General features: G+C 50.4%; 1 protein-coding gene across 1 annotated transcript in view; it reads left to right on the top strand.

The window, feature by feature from the left end:
- The window catches only part of LOC140408742 (uncharacterized), a 264,053-nt gene that overhangs the window by 17,071 nt on the left and 231,864 nt on the right, over positions 1–15,118 (top strand). The window contains exons 4-6 of the mRNA XM_072496372.1: positions 13,147–13,224; positions 13,520–13,636; positions 14,003–14,038. Of these exons, the coding sequence (XP_072352473.1) occupies positions 13,147–13,224; positions 13,520–13,636; positions 14,003–14,038 (231 nt within the window). The remainder of the gene's footprint in view (positions 1–13,146; positions 13,225–13,519; positions 13,637–14,002; positions 14,039–15,118) is intronic.

Genomic DNA, 15,118 nt, shown 5'->3' with positions numbered 1-15,118 from the left:
ACAATTTTCACCAATGGTGCTCCAGTACACCAGGTACCGTAATACCTGGTGGGGAAAACGGTTGACCTGGGAAGGGAGCGCCTGCGGGGTGCGTCGGTGGGTGGGGGGGCCTAGACGGGGTTGGCGGACGGACCGATCCTCCTGTAAGGTGCCCTGGTGGAGGGGAAGGCAGGACTGGTGGCTGGGGTGTGCGTGGGGCTCCGGCAGGTGCCAGGTCTCTTAGGGAGACCGTATCTTGTCGGCCGTCGGGGTACGCCACGTAGGCGTACTGGGAGTTAGTGTGTAGAAGATGGACCCTCTCAACCAACGAGTCCGACTTGTGCGCCCGCACGTGTTTTGGGAGCAGGATGGGTCCGGGTGCTGCCAGCCAGGTTGGGAGCGAGGTCCCAGAGGAGGGCTTCCTGGGGAAGACAAGGAGATGTTCGTGAGGTGTCTGGTTGGTGGTGGTACAAAGCAGTGACCGGATGGAGTGGAGGGCATCCGGGAGGACTTCCTGCCAGCGGGAGACTGGGAGATTCCTGGACCGTAGGGCCAGTAGGACGGTCTACCAGACCGTTACGTTCTCCCTCTCTACCTGTCCGTTACCCCGGGGATTGTAACTGGTCGTCCTGCTTGAGGTGATGCCCTTGCTGAGCAGGAATTGACGCAGTTCGTCGCTCATAAAGGAGGACCCCCTATCACTGTGTATGTTCGCGGGGAACCCGAACAGTGCAAAGATGCTGTGGAGGGCCTTGATGACGGTGGTTGCGATCATGTCGGGACAGGGGATGGCGAATGAGAATCAGGAGTACTCGTCAATCACGTTCAGGAAGTATGTGTTGCGGTCGGTGGAGGGGAGGGGGCCTTTGAAGTCCATGCTGAGGCGTTCAAAGGGACGGGAAGCCTTTATCAGATGCGCGTTCTCCGGCCGGTAGAAGTGCGGTTTGCACACGGACTGCAGATTTGGCAATTCCTGGTGGCTGTCCTGACCTCCTCGGTGGAGTAGGGCAGGTTGCGGGTCTTGATAAAATGGAAAAAGCGAGTGACCCCCCGGGTGGCAGAGGTCCTCGTGGAGGGCTCGGAGGTGGTCCACTTGTGCGGTGGCACATGTGCCGCGGGACATGGCGTCAGGAGGCTCATTTACCTTCCCGGGACGATACAAGATCTCGTAGTTGTAGGTGGAGAGTTTGATCCTCCACCGCAAGATCTTATCTTTTTTATCTTGCCCCGCTGTGCATTATCGAACATGAAAGCAACCGACCGTTGATCAGTGAGGAGAGTGAATCTCCTGCCGGCCAAGTAATGCCTCCAATGTCGCACAGCTTCCACTATGGCCTGGGCCTCCTTTTCGACTGAGGAATGGCAGATTTCGGAAGCATGGAGGGTACGGGAGAAGAAGGCCACGGGTCTGCCCGCTTGGTTGAGGGTGGCCGCCAGAGCTACGTCAGACGCGTCGCTCTCGACCTGTAGCTGAGGATGGCTAGGCGGTCGGTGCTAAACACCATTTATCCTTGTTGTATGTAAGGTTAAGGATTTTTACGGTCTGGAAGAATTTTCGGAGGTTGGTGTCGTGGTCCTGCTGGTCGTGGCCGCAGATGGTGACATTATCGAGATACGGGAATGTTGCCCGTAAACCGCACTGGTCAACCATTCGGTCCATCTCGTGCTGGAAGACCGAGACCCCGTTGGTGACACCGAAGGGAACCCTTAAGAAGTGGTAGAACCGCCCATCTGCCTCGAAGGCAGTGTATTTGCGGTCACTAGTGCGGATGGGGAGCTGGTGGTAGGTGGACTTAAGATCCACCGTGGAGAAGACCTTGTAATGCGCGATCTTGTTTACCAGGTCGGATATGCGGGGGAGAGGGTACGCGTCCATCTGCGTAAACCTGTTGATGGTCTGACTGTAGTCGATAACCATCCTATGCTTCTCCCCGGTCTTTACCACCACTACTTGAGCTCTCCAGGGACTGTTGCTGGCTTCAATGACTCCTTCCCTCAGTAGCCTTTGGACCTCTGACCTAATAAAGATCCGATCCTGGGCACTGTACCACCTGCTCCTGGTAGCGACGGGTTTGCAATCCGGGGTGAGGTTCACAAACAGGGAAGGCGGGTCGACCTTAAGGGTCGCGAGGCCGCAGACAGTGAGGCGGGGTATAGGGCCACCAAATTTGAAGGTTAGACTTTGGAGGTTACACTGGAAATCTAAACCGAGGAGTGTGGCCGTGCAGAGGTGGGGAAGGACATAGAGACGGAAATTTTTGAACTCCCTTCCCTGGACCGTGAGGTTTGCTACACAAAACCCCTTTATCTCCATTGAGTGGGAACCGGAGACCAGGGAGATTTTTTGATTAACGGGGTGGACGAGGAGAGAACAGCGCCTTACCGTGTCGGGGTGTATGAAGCTCTCCGTGCTCCCAGAGTCGATTCGGCAGGATGTCTCATGCCTGTTGATTAGTACTGTTGTTGTAGCAGTTGAGAGTGTTCGAGGCCGGGACTGAGCCAGAGTCACTGAGGCTAATCGCAGCAGTTGAGTGTTCTCTTCGGGCAGTGTGTGGTCAACCGAGCTGTGGTCCTGGGGGTTCATCCAACATGGCGGCTCCCATTGGTCGCACATGGCTGGGGGTGCACAAAATGGCGGCACCCATCCCTCTAACATGGCGTCTGCGGGACAAGATGGCGTGGAGAGGTTTGTGGTGGCGGTCCGCATTCGCCGGCGGAGACCACGGCAACCGCACGGGCCTGGCATACCCCCACGAAGTGGCACTTTTTACCGCAGCCCTTGCAGATGGATGCGCGGGCCGGGCAGCGCTGGCGGGGGTGCTTGGCCTGCCCGCAAAAGTAGCAGCGGGGCCCCCCAGGGTTGCCAGGCTGCCTTGCAGCACAGGCTTGTGGGGGGATGGGGGATGTCTCGGGGTCGGCATGCGGAGGGGTTCCACGCTGCCCAGGGGCTGCCGCGCGGTCGGGAACGTAAGCGTGGGCGTTTCTGGAGGCCACATCCAGGGAGCCTGCAAGGGCCCGTGCCTCCTTGAGACCTAGAGTGTCTTTTCCTAGCAGTCGCCGGCGGATTTGTGAGGATAGCATACCTGCCAAGAAAGCGTCCCGGACCAAGAGTTCAGTGTGTTCGCTCGCCGAAACTTGCAGGCAGCTGCAGTTTCTCCCCAACACCAGGAGTGCACGGTAGAATTCTTCCAGCGATTCCCCAGGCGTTTGTTGCCTCGTTGCTAGCAGGTGCCGGGTGTAGACCTGGTTCGCTGGGCGAATATAATGTCCTTTTAGCAGCTCTATTGCTGCATCGAAGTCTTCCGCTTCCTCGATGAGTGTGTAAATCTCCGGGCTCACCCTTGAGTGCAGGACGTGTAGTTTCTGCTCTCCCGTGGGTGTGTATTCGGCCATCACAAGATACCCTTTAAAGCACGCCAGCCAGTGCTTGAAGATTGCCACTGAGTTCGCCACGTGGGGGCTGAGTTGCAGACACTCTGGCTTGATTCGGAGCTCCATTCTTTTTTTAAAAAACTAGCTTATTATATTGATGCACGATCAATGACCACTAAAGCGAGGTGTAGTCCAAATGAAGGCTTTAATAAGCTGGATGTTTCCCCCAGCAGCTCAGGTACAGAATGAAGGCTGCTGGGGTGGTGCGGGCTCTTATACCCCGCCTAGCAGGGCGGAGCTACCATACATCTTAACCAATAGAAAGCATACAGTTTCCACCAATGGTGCTCCAGCACACCAGGTACCGTAATACCTCTACTACCACACTTCGGACATGCCCAGAACATGTGGACATGGTTCGCTGGTCCTCCCGCACATTTTGCACACCTGTCTTCCACCCCAAAGAATCTCCTCATCCGTGCCACTGTCATGTGAACCCGATGAACAACCTTAAATTGTATCAGGCTGAGCCTGGCACATGTTGCGGATGTGTTGACTCTACTCAAGCGTCCACCCATAGACCATCCTCTATCTCACCACCCAGCTCCTCCTCCCACTTGCGCTTCAGCTCCTCGTTCTGTGTCACCTCTGACCCCATAAGTTCCTTGTAAATGTCCGTGACACTCCCTTCTCCTACCCACCCTCTGGAAACTACCCTGTCCTGAATCCCCCTTGCGGTAGGAGCAGGAAGGTTGACACCTGTTTACGTAGGAAGTCCCGCACCTGCAGATACCTGAATTAGTTTCCCCTCGCCAACCCAAACTTCTCCTCCAGCGCCCTCATACTCGGAAAGCTCCGATCTATAAACATATCCCCCATCCTCTTGATCCATGCTCACCGCCATATCCGGAACCCCCCATCCATACTTCCCGGGGCAAACCGGTGATTATTACAGATTGGGGACCAGACCGATGCTCCCTCTGCTCCCACATGTCTCCTCCATTGCCCCAGACTCTCAGGGCCGCCACCACCATGGGGCTGGTGGAGTGCCGGCGGGAACGGCAGAGGCAGTTACCAACGCCCCCAAACTGGTGCCCTTGCATGAAGCCACCCCCATACGCTCCCATGCCTCCCCCTCCCCCACCACCCACTTCCTGATCATGGTTATATCCGCCGCCCAGTAATAGTTACTAAAACATAGAACATAGAACATAGAACATAGAACAATACAGCGCAGTACAGGCCCTTCGGCCCACGATGTTGCACCGAAACAAAAGCCATCTAACCTACACTATGCCATTATCATCCATATGTTTATCCAATAAACTTTTAAATGCCCTCAATGTTGGCGAGTTCACTACTGTAGCAGGTAGGGCATTCCACGGCCTCACTACTCTTTGCGTAAAGAACCTACCTCTGACCTCTGTCCTATATCTATTACCCCTCAGTTTAAAGCTATGTCCCCTCATGCCAGCCATATCCATCCGCGGGAGAAGGCTCTCACTGTCCACCCTATCCAACCCCCTGATCATTTTGTATGCCTCTATTAATTCTCCTCTTAACCTTCTTCTCTCCAACGAAAACAACCTCAAGTCCGTCAGCCTTTCCTCATAAGATTTTCCCTCCATACCAGGCAACATCCTGGTAAATCTCCTCTGCACCCGCTCCAAAGCCTCCACGTCCTTCCTATAATGCGGTGACCAGAACTGTACGCAATACTCCAAATGCGGCCGTACCAGAGTTCTGTACAGCTGCAACATGACCTCCCGACTCCGGAACTCAATCCCTCTACCAATAAAGGCCAACACTCCATAGGCCTTCTTCACAACCCTATCAACCTGGGTGGCAACTTTCAGGGATCTATGTACATGGACACCTAGATCCCTCTGCTCATCCACACTTTCAAGAACTTTACCATTAGCCAAATATTCCGCATTCCTGTTATTCCTTCCAAAGTGAATCACCTCACACTTCTCTACATTAAACTCCATTTGCCACCTCTCAGCCCAGCTCTGCAGCTTATCTATATCCCTCTGTAACCTGCTACATCCTTCCATACTATCGACAACACCACCGACTTTAGTATCGTCTGCAAATTTACTCACCCACCCTTCTGCGCCTTCCTCTAGGTCATTGATAAAAATGACAAACAGCAACGGCCCCAGAACAGATCCTTGTGGTACTCCACTTGTGACTGTACTCCATTCTGAACATTTCCCATCAACCACCACCCTCTGTCTTGTTTCAGCTAGCCAATTTCTGATCCACATCTCTAAATCACCCTCAATCCCCAGCCTCCGTATTTTTTGCAATAGCCTACCGTGGGGAACCTTATCAAACGCTTTGCTGAAATCCATATACACCACATCAACTGCTCTACCCTCGTCTACCTGTTCAGTCACCTTCTCAAAGAACTCAATAAGGTTTGTGAGGCATGACCTACCCTTCACAAAGCCATGCTGACTATCCCTGATCATATTATTCCTATCTAGATGATTATAAATCTTGTCCCTTATAATCCCCTCCAAGACTTTACCCACTACAGACGTGAGGCTCACCGGTCTATAGTTGCCGGGGTTGTCTCTGCTCCCCTTTTTGAACAAAGGGACCACATTTGCTGTCCTCCAGTCCTCTGGCACTATTCCTGTAGCCAATGATGACATAAAAATCAAAGCCAAAGGTCCAGCAATCTCTTCCCTGGCCTCCCATAGAATCCTAGGATAAATCCCATCAGGTCCCGGGGACTTATCTATTTTCAGCCTGTCCAGAATTGCCAACACCTCTTCCCTACGTACCTCAATGCCATCTATTCTATTAGCCTGGGGCTCAGCATTCTCCTCCACAACATTATCTTTTTCCTGAGTGAATACTGACGAAAAATATTCATTTAGTATCTCGCCTATCTCTTCAGACTCCACACACAATTTCCCATCCCTGTCCTTGACTGGTCCTACTCTTTCCCTAGACATTCGCTTATTCCTGACATACCTATAGAAAGCTTTTGGGTTTTCCTTGATCCTTCCTGCCAAATACTTCTCATGTCCCCTCCTTGCTCGTCATAGCTCTCTCTTTAGATCCTTCCTCGCTACCTTGTAACTATCCATCGCCCCAACAGAAACTTCACACTTCATCTTCACATAGGCCTTCTTCTTCCTCTTAACAAGAGATTCCACTTCCTTGGTAAACCACGGTTCCCTCGCTCGACGCCTTCCTCCCTGTCTGACCGGTACATACTTATCAAGAACACGCAGTAGCTGATCCTTGAACAAGCCCCACTTATCCAGTGTGCCCAACACTTGCAGCCTACTTCTCCACCTTATCCCCCCCAAGTCACGTCTAATGGCATCATAATTGCCCTTCCCCCAGCTATAACTCTTGCCCTGCGGTGTATACTTATCCCTTTCCATCATTAACGTAAACGTCACCGAATTGTGGTCACTGTCCCCAAAGTGCTCTCCTACCTCCAAATCCAACACCTGGCCTGGTTCATTACCCAAAACCAAATCCAACGTGGCCTCGCCTCTTGTTGGCCTGTCAACATATTGTTTCAGGAAACCCTCCTGCACACACTGTACAAAAAACGACCCATCTATTGTACTCGAACTATATATTTTCCAGTCAATATTTGGAAAGTTAAAGTCTCCCATAATAACTACCCTGTTACTTTCGCTCATATCCAGAATCATCTTCGCCATCCTTTCCTCTACATCCCTAGAACTATTAGGAGGCCTATAAAAAACTCCCAACAGGGTGACCTCTCCTTTCCTGTTTCTAACTTCAGCCAATACTACCTCGGAAGAGTCCCCATCTAGCATCCTCTCCGCCACCGTAATACTGCTCTTGACTAGCAGCGCCACACCTCCCCCTCTTTTACCTCCTTCTCTGAGCTTACTAAAACACCTAAACCCCGGAACCTGCAACATCCATTCCTGTCCCTGCTCTATCCATGTCTCCGAAATGGCCACAACATCGAAGTCCCAGGTACCAACCCACGCTGCCAGTTCCCCTACCTTGTTTCGTATACTCCTGGCATTGAAGTAGACACACTTCAAACCACCTACCTGAACGCTGGCCCCCTCATGCGACGTCAAATCTGTGCTCCTGACCTCTATACTCTCATTCTCCCTTACCCTAAAACTACAATCCAGGTTCCCATGCCCCTGCTGCATTAGTTTAAACCCCCCCAAAGAGCACTAACAAATCTCCCCCCCAGGATATTTGTGCCCCTCAGGTTCAGATGTAGACCATCCTGTCTGTAGAGGTCCCACCTTCCCCAGAAAGAGCCCCAGTTATCCAAAAATCTGAAACCCTCCCGCCTGCACCATCCCTGTAGCCACGTGTTTAAATGCTCTCTCTCCCTATTCCTCATCTCACTATCACGTGGCACGGGCAACAACCCAGAGATAACAACTCTGTTTGTTCTAGTAAAACTTGGCAGCGCCACGTCCATCTTTGGGAAATTCAGCCCCCTCAAGTGGTGCCTCATCCCCTCCGGCCCCTTAGGGTGTTCCGACCTATACAGCCTACTGTAGAAATCCCTAAACGCCTTATTTACCCCTGCTGAATCTCCAACCAGGTTCCCATCTCCGTCATTTACTTTACCTATCTCCCCGGCTGCCTCCCTCTTTCTAAGCTGCTGTGCAAGCATTCTGCTGGCCTTCTCTCCATATTCATAGATCACCCCCTCGCCTTTCTCAGCTGATCCACCGCCCTCCCTGTGGTTAACAAGCCGAACTTCGCCTGTAGCCTCCGCCGTTCCCTCAAAAGCCCTGCCTCTGGTGTCTCCGCATATCTCCTATTGATCTGTAGTATCTCCTTAACCAGTCGGTCAGTCTGTGCCCTGTTCACCTTCTCCCTATGGGCCCATATCAAGGGTGGCACTGAGTCCAGAGGTGCCGATTTTCGGGGTGTCGGAAGACCCGGGAATCCAGGAGGAGAAAGAGGCGGACATTCTGGCCTCTGCTTCCCTGGTAGTTCGGAGACGGATACTATTAGCTTGGAGGGACTCAAAGCCCCCGAAGTCGGAGACCTGGCTATCGGACATGGCTCCCCTCTGACCACCGCCTCCAGTGCTTCCCAGACCATCGCTGCTGAAATTTCCCCCGTGTCGTTGACCTGCAGGTAGTTCTGAATATATTTCCTCAGCCGCTCGCACACCCCTTCGTCAGCCAAAAGACCCATAACTAACCTCCAGTGCGGGCGCTGGTTACTGTCTTTACTAACCTGCAGGTCAACCCAGTGCGGAGCATGGCCTGAGATTGTGATCGGCGAATACCCCGTGTCCACTGCCCCTGCCAGTAAGGCCCTGCTCAGAATAAATAAATCAATCCGGGAGTACACTTTAACTCCTTCACCCTCGGCTGCCCAAATCTCCATGGATCCACCCGCAACCCCCCCCCCCCCCCCCCCCCCCCCCCCAATCTGCTCCATGAACCTTTTTCGTTCCTTTGCCATTGCTGACACCCTGCCCGTTTTCGAGCTTCACCGGTCCAAGCCAGGGTCAATAACTGTGTTGAAGTCCCCTCCCATGACCAACCTGTGCGAGTCCAGGTCGGTATCTTCCCCAGCATCCTCTTTATAAACTCCACAAAATCCCAATTTGGCACATACACATTTACTAATACCACCTGCACCCCCTCCAGTTTCCCACTGACCATAATGTACCGACGTCCCACATCCAAAACGATTCTACCCGCCTCAAACACTACCCGCTTATTGATCAGGAACGCGACCCCTCTAGTCTTTGAATCCAGTCCCGAGTGAAAGACCTGACTGACCCAGCCTTTCCTCAATCTAATCTGGTCAGTTACTCTAAGGTGCGTCTCCTGCAACATTACCACGTCCGCCTTCAGTCCCCTAAGATGCGCAAACACCCGTGCCCTCTTGACCGGCCCATTTAACCCTCGAATATTGCAGGTGATCAGCCCAGTTGGGGGGCTCATTGCCCCCCCCCCCATTCGCCGATCAGCCATCCACGTTTTTGGGCCCGCCTCCAGCGCATGCTCTGCACCTCCACCGGCCCTCCCCCAGGCAGCCTCTGCCCCCAACCTCCTCTCTGTCCCTTGGCCCAAGTCCCTCCATCGTCAGCAGAACATTTTCCCCCCCTCCCTCCCTGGTAACAACACTCTGTAACCCAACCCCTTTGATAAACCGAACATATGCACACCCCCACTGCACTTCCGTGAGCTAGCCCGTCCAGCTAGCTTGGTGGCCCCCATCCCTGGTGCCGGATGATCTCCCACCTATTGTTCCCTCCCCACCCTCCCCCCCGCTCATACAAACAAACTCCAACATCAAACAATCCCCACACAATTGCCCGACAGAAAGACACTAAAATCTAAACGGGCACACCTCCATCCCCCAACAGTGCAAATGAAAACCTTAACTCCGTCATCTCTGCCACTGGTCCCAAATCAATACAGAAAGCATTACATATAGCTTCCACAAAACGAAAAACGAGAAACTTTTTTTTTGAAAGAACAGAGAAACAAAAAAAATACATGAACGTTGCAGCAAAGTTCAAAAGTTCTCAGTCCACCACCATTCCTTTCCATTTCACGAAGTCCAGAACGTCCTCAGGCGACTCGAAATAAAAGTGCTGTTCCTCGTACGTGACCCAGAGACGGGCCGGATACAACAGTCCGAACTTCACCTTTTTCTTAAAAAGGATCGACCTAATCTGGTTGAAGCCTGCTCTTCTCCTGGCCACCTCCACACTCAGGTCTTGGTAGAACCGCAGGATACTATTGTCCCACTTACAGCTCCGTGTCTGCTTGGCCCACTGTAGAATGCGCTCCTCATCCAATTACCTGTGGAATCTCACCACCATTGCCCTCGGGGAGCCCTGTCCACCTCCTAGGGTTGGGAGAATGCCCCATCCCCCAGCAGCTTCTCAAACATATCTGCGATGTATGCCCAGCGTCCGCTCCTTCGGACCCCTCCGGGAGCCCAACGATTCTCAAGTTCTGCCGGTGGGACCTATTCTCTAGGTCCTCCACCTTCTCCAGGAGCTTCTTCTGCTGGTCTCTCAGCATCCCCACCTCCAACTCCACCGCAGTTTGATGTTCCTCCTGCTCAGCCAGCGCCTTCTCCACCTTCTGAATCGCCCGATCTTGGGCGTCCAATCTAAGCTCCAGCCGCTCAATCGACTCTTTTATCGGGTCCAAGCAGTCCCGTTTCTGCTTAGCAAAGCCTTCCTGAATAACTTGCCTCAGCTGCTCCGTTGACCGCTGGGTCGACAAACCAGAGGTCCGGTCCTCCGCCATGCTGTCTCCTGCTGCAGCTTCAGCCCAAGCCTTCTCTGTCTTTCTGTTTCTGCCTTTATGAGCACTTCTAGTCCTTCTCTCCATGCACCAATGTGGGAATTCAGTACACATTTGTCTCTGTCTTCAGTTTTACAGTTCAAGTCCGGTAGAAAATAAGGGGAAAAGATCCAAACGGCCGACCCGAGTGGGAGCCACCAAATGCGCGACTTACTCCTTCATCGCCATCACCGGAACTCATGGGGTTCCAGTCATTGTATGGCGGCACCCCGTTATGTCACAGTGGGGGACGTGTAGACAATCGTGCATGAAAATTTCACTGGCGTAAAAGCCGTTTTGGAATTCCCTTATGCACTCTGCTCTACCATTCCCACCTTCGGTCATCTGAAAGCAAAAGGAAGTAATAGTGGCAGAAGAGAAGTTCCCCCTCCAAACACCTCTCGCGCCTTGAGAAGCAGAATTGACATCTTGATTTGAATATGAGTTTAGTGTCTGAAGAAGTGTCGTATCTGACTTGAGACATTGGGCTGTATTCCTTGGTACCCCAGCCGGGTGGTTTTCGGCGACATGCTGTTAGCTGGTGGCGGGATTCTCGACTCCCGCCACTTGTCAATGGGATTTCCCATCGGAACCACCCACACTGCCGGGAAACCCGCAGATGGGTGATGTACTGCAGGTGAGAACAGCGAATCCCAACAGCTGGAGAATTCCGGCCATTACCTCGGTTTCTCTCTCCACAGATGCTGCCAGATCTCCTGAGTATTTCCAGAACCTTCCAATTTTGTTTCAGATTTCAAGCTTTCGCAGTATTTTAAGCTTATATTATTACCCTTAGTGCTCTGGCTGATTGCTTCACCAAAGATGACTGAAAGCCTCCAAAGAACAACCAGAGCGACATCTCACCTTCCAGTCTTTAAGAGCAGTGTGGGTCCACTTGAGGGAAAAGAAGAGATTCAGGAGAGGGGGACAGGGTAAAAAGTGAACAAAGATAAGTGAAACTGACCAGATTTTAATTCAGCCAGGAAAAGAAAAAGGGAAACTAGATACAAAATTAATTAAAATGCAGTTAACGAATCAAGAGAATGTGTATCAATTAAATGTTTTTAATTTAAGCAGATAATGAAGATTTCTGCATTCAAATACATTTTAATTAATGTGGGATGAAGAGGAATGCCGTACTATTCCACTTCTGATTCATGAAGCAGTCGTGGTCTTAATAAAATGACTCTTTTATTAACTATACATGATTTGCTTTTGAACAAAGCTTTCTCTGAAACATTAAAATAAAATAATCCTATTCAGTTGGTTGACCATTTGATACCAATACATCTTTGATACCAGGATCTAAGGGTTGAATTCATTCAATGTAATATTTTATTCATTGTTTGATTAAGCACAGAATTAGTATGCTGGACTAATGTCTGACTGAATGCATCGCTATAAATCATAATGGTTTTGTATGTGGAATCCATGCAAATCTACCAATTAATAGACACAGTAAGCTGTGCAATTTTACATTGAGACCTCAAAGGTTATCAGACCAGCAAAATTATATAACCTGGTATAAAAGAGGGACTTACTAAATAGGCACTTCTATGGGGAGATAAATAGTGACTATTTTTGACATCACTGCACCTATGAAACACACTTTTTGGTGATTAATATTTTGGTTGGATTTTCTGCATCACCAAGAATTTTAGTGACAGGGTCTAGGACTTTCTGATTGATATTAAATGTGTTAAAGTAATACTAATGTTGTAGTATTCATGTGTCTTAGAGCAGGGTTTTCTGCTCATTTCACCACATCCTGCAGCATTACGGTTTCTTCTTCAGTTGCTTCTAAGAGGCCCCAATTTTAAATTTCAATGAGCAAAAAGAAGGCATGAGTTGTCTTCCTCATGTGCGTTTAAAGAAAACAGAAGTCCTATTTTTTTAAGGATCCTCTTCCTGTTATAGGCATCCATTGTCTCTTGTGGTTCTAGGTCTTCTGCCCTTACCACCAAGAATTCACTGGTTCTGCAAATGGCCATGGTTCATAGCCCTGAGAATGGGACCTTTACCCAGACCTGGAGTGACTCGCAAAAGAGCAGAGTTGACCGAGGTCTCAAAAGACCCTGCTACCCTGTTAACAGTGGCAATTAGAAAATTTAGCTAATCATATTACCATTAATTTCCAGATTTTTGGCATTTGGATTTGGAGATAAATGAATAGAAAGCTGGACAGAAAGAAAGACAGATGATTGGGTTGATATCAAACAGCTGAACATTTAGTCCATTTGATGACAGACAGATGTCAAGCTTTGGATTATTAATCCCACCAGTTTCTGCTTCCTTTGCTTATATTATTGTGTTCATATATTGGTATTGATAGGGCATGGATTTCATAGCCAAAAGCCTGAACTGTATGTAGTTGATAGAAATGTTAACTTGCTGCTCTTAACTGTTTCTCCTCCTTCTTTTGAAACCTTCCCTTGCCACTCCTTCACCTTTCTGACCTCTGACCTCCAAACTTTGACTTTCCTTGCCTGATCAGATGGCGTTTCCTTACCCAAGAGTCAATCATGGGTTCCTGTCGGCTGATCAGCAGTTTATTAAGCGACGTCTCATGAAGGTAGTGCTAGTACTTGTAGAATTCTTCTTTGCATTCTTTACTGTAAATATTGCTCTTACTTTTCCTTGATTTTCTTTACTTGCATTACAATTTGAAATAATTACATATTTGCTGTTGACTTAATTTTCTCAGTGTCATTGCTCAATAGAATTTGAATTTAATTGTAATTAGTTTTCATTGATTATAAAATCTAAAAATGGTCTCCCCAGAGACTTTGTCATTGAAAGTAAAAATAACCAAACTGGCTATCTAATGCCCATTATTTTTATTCACATACGTTTTCACCAATCTACAGGGTGATCAAGGACAAGCTGGGCCACCTGGACCACCTGGGCCTCCTGGTCCCCCAGGTCCACGGGGTCCTCCAGGTGACACAGGAAAGGATGGTCCTCGAGGAATGCCAGGAGCACCTGTAAGAATTCACCAGATTAATTTCAGTACTTTATATTGTGGTTTCCTTTCAATGAGGTAAAGGCAATGCACCATGAATTAGGAGGACATGGGTTCAATGCAGCCAATGGGAGGTGTTCCACAGTGATCTTCTCTTGAGATGAAGGAAGGGAAATTCACAGACTGTCTCTGTGGCTCTTTTGTGTAGCCCTTAACATCTCATTGCAGAGCAGCATTGAGCGTTCTTCCATGGCCCAGTGAGATGCAATAAAGAAAGAGTCAGATCTTACAAAAAACGCTAATGATAGACATCAAATTTTCAATATATTTACTTATCAAATATAAATATTCGTGAAGTTGACTAAACACATTCATATTTTGGTTTTAGGGTGAAATAGGATCAAGAGGTGAAATAGGATTAACGGTGAGTGAAATACTTATCTTGTTTCATATCGATCGAATAAGAAGATGTTTCAGGTCATGGGGAAGGGGGGAAGGGAAATTATCCCTGTTTATAATGGATGAATTTGGTGACTTTTTGCTTGATAATGTTTGGGATATAGGGGGCGGGATTCTCTCAGCCCACGCCAGGCCGGAAAATCGCCGGGCCGGGCATGAATTGCGCGACGCTGCCCTGACGACGGTCCGCTGATTCTCCAGAAAGCGGAGAATCGGCGCCATTGGCACGGCGCGGCACCGGTCGGGAGCCAATCTATGCGCCCCCCCGGTGATTTTCTGCCCGGGATAGGCTGAGCGGCCGCATAAAAATCCCGAGTCCCGCCGGCCTCGTCCACGTGTGGTCTTACCCGGTGGGACCTCGGCATGCATCCATCCAGGGGGCGACCTGGTTGGGGGGGGGGGGGGGGGGGGGGTTCGACCCCAGGGTGGGCCCGCTGTGGCCTGGCCCACGATCAGGGCCTACTGATCGGCAGGCCGGCCTCTCGGGCTGGGGGCCTCTTTTGCTCCGTGCCAGCCCCTGTAGCCCTACGCCATGTTGCATCGGGGCCGGCGCGGAGAAGGGAGCCACCGCACATGCGTGCAATCGAGCCGGCCACAATGCGCATGTGCAGACCCGCGACGCCCATCTGATGCCGGTATCGGCAGCTGGAGTGGCATGGGTCGCTCCAGTGCCGTGCTGGCCCCCTGTAGGGGTCAGAATCGCTGCTCCTGGGGGCATGTTGACGCCGTCGTAAAACGCGACGACGTTTACGACGGTGTCAACACTTAGCCTCAGGATCAGAGAATCCTGCCCAGGATTCCACCCCACCCAATCTCTGAAGATTAAATATGTGACCCAGATTCTATGAGAAATCAACTCTCCAAGGTGTGTGGAAGCTGCATGCTTGATGGGATAAATAATTCTTGTTTCATGGAGGACATTGAAATCACAGCCATCTAGCTGACTCAATTTGACCTTGATTGGCTTGCAAAATTAACGCAGGTCATCTAAAGTTGAGGTAATTTTTAAAGATATCTATTGACCATTTTTAATTTCTGAAAATAT

This window comes from Scyliorhinus torazame, chromosome 3 (genome assembly GCF_047496885.1).
Source record: "Scyliorhinus torazame isolate Kashiwa2021f chromosome 3, sScyTor2.1, whole genome shotgun sequence".
Taxonomy (NCBI): Eukaryota; Metazoa; Chordata; class Chondrichthyes; order Carcharhiniformes; family Scyliorhinidae; genus Scyliorhinus; species Scyliorhinus torazame.
This window is presented reverse-complemented; position numbering and strand designations above follow the sequence as displayed.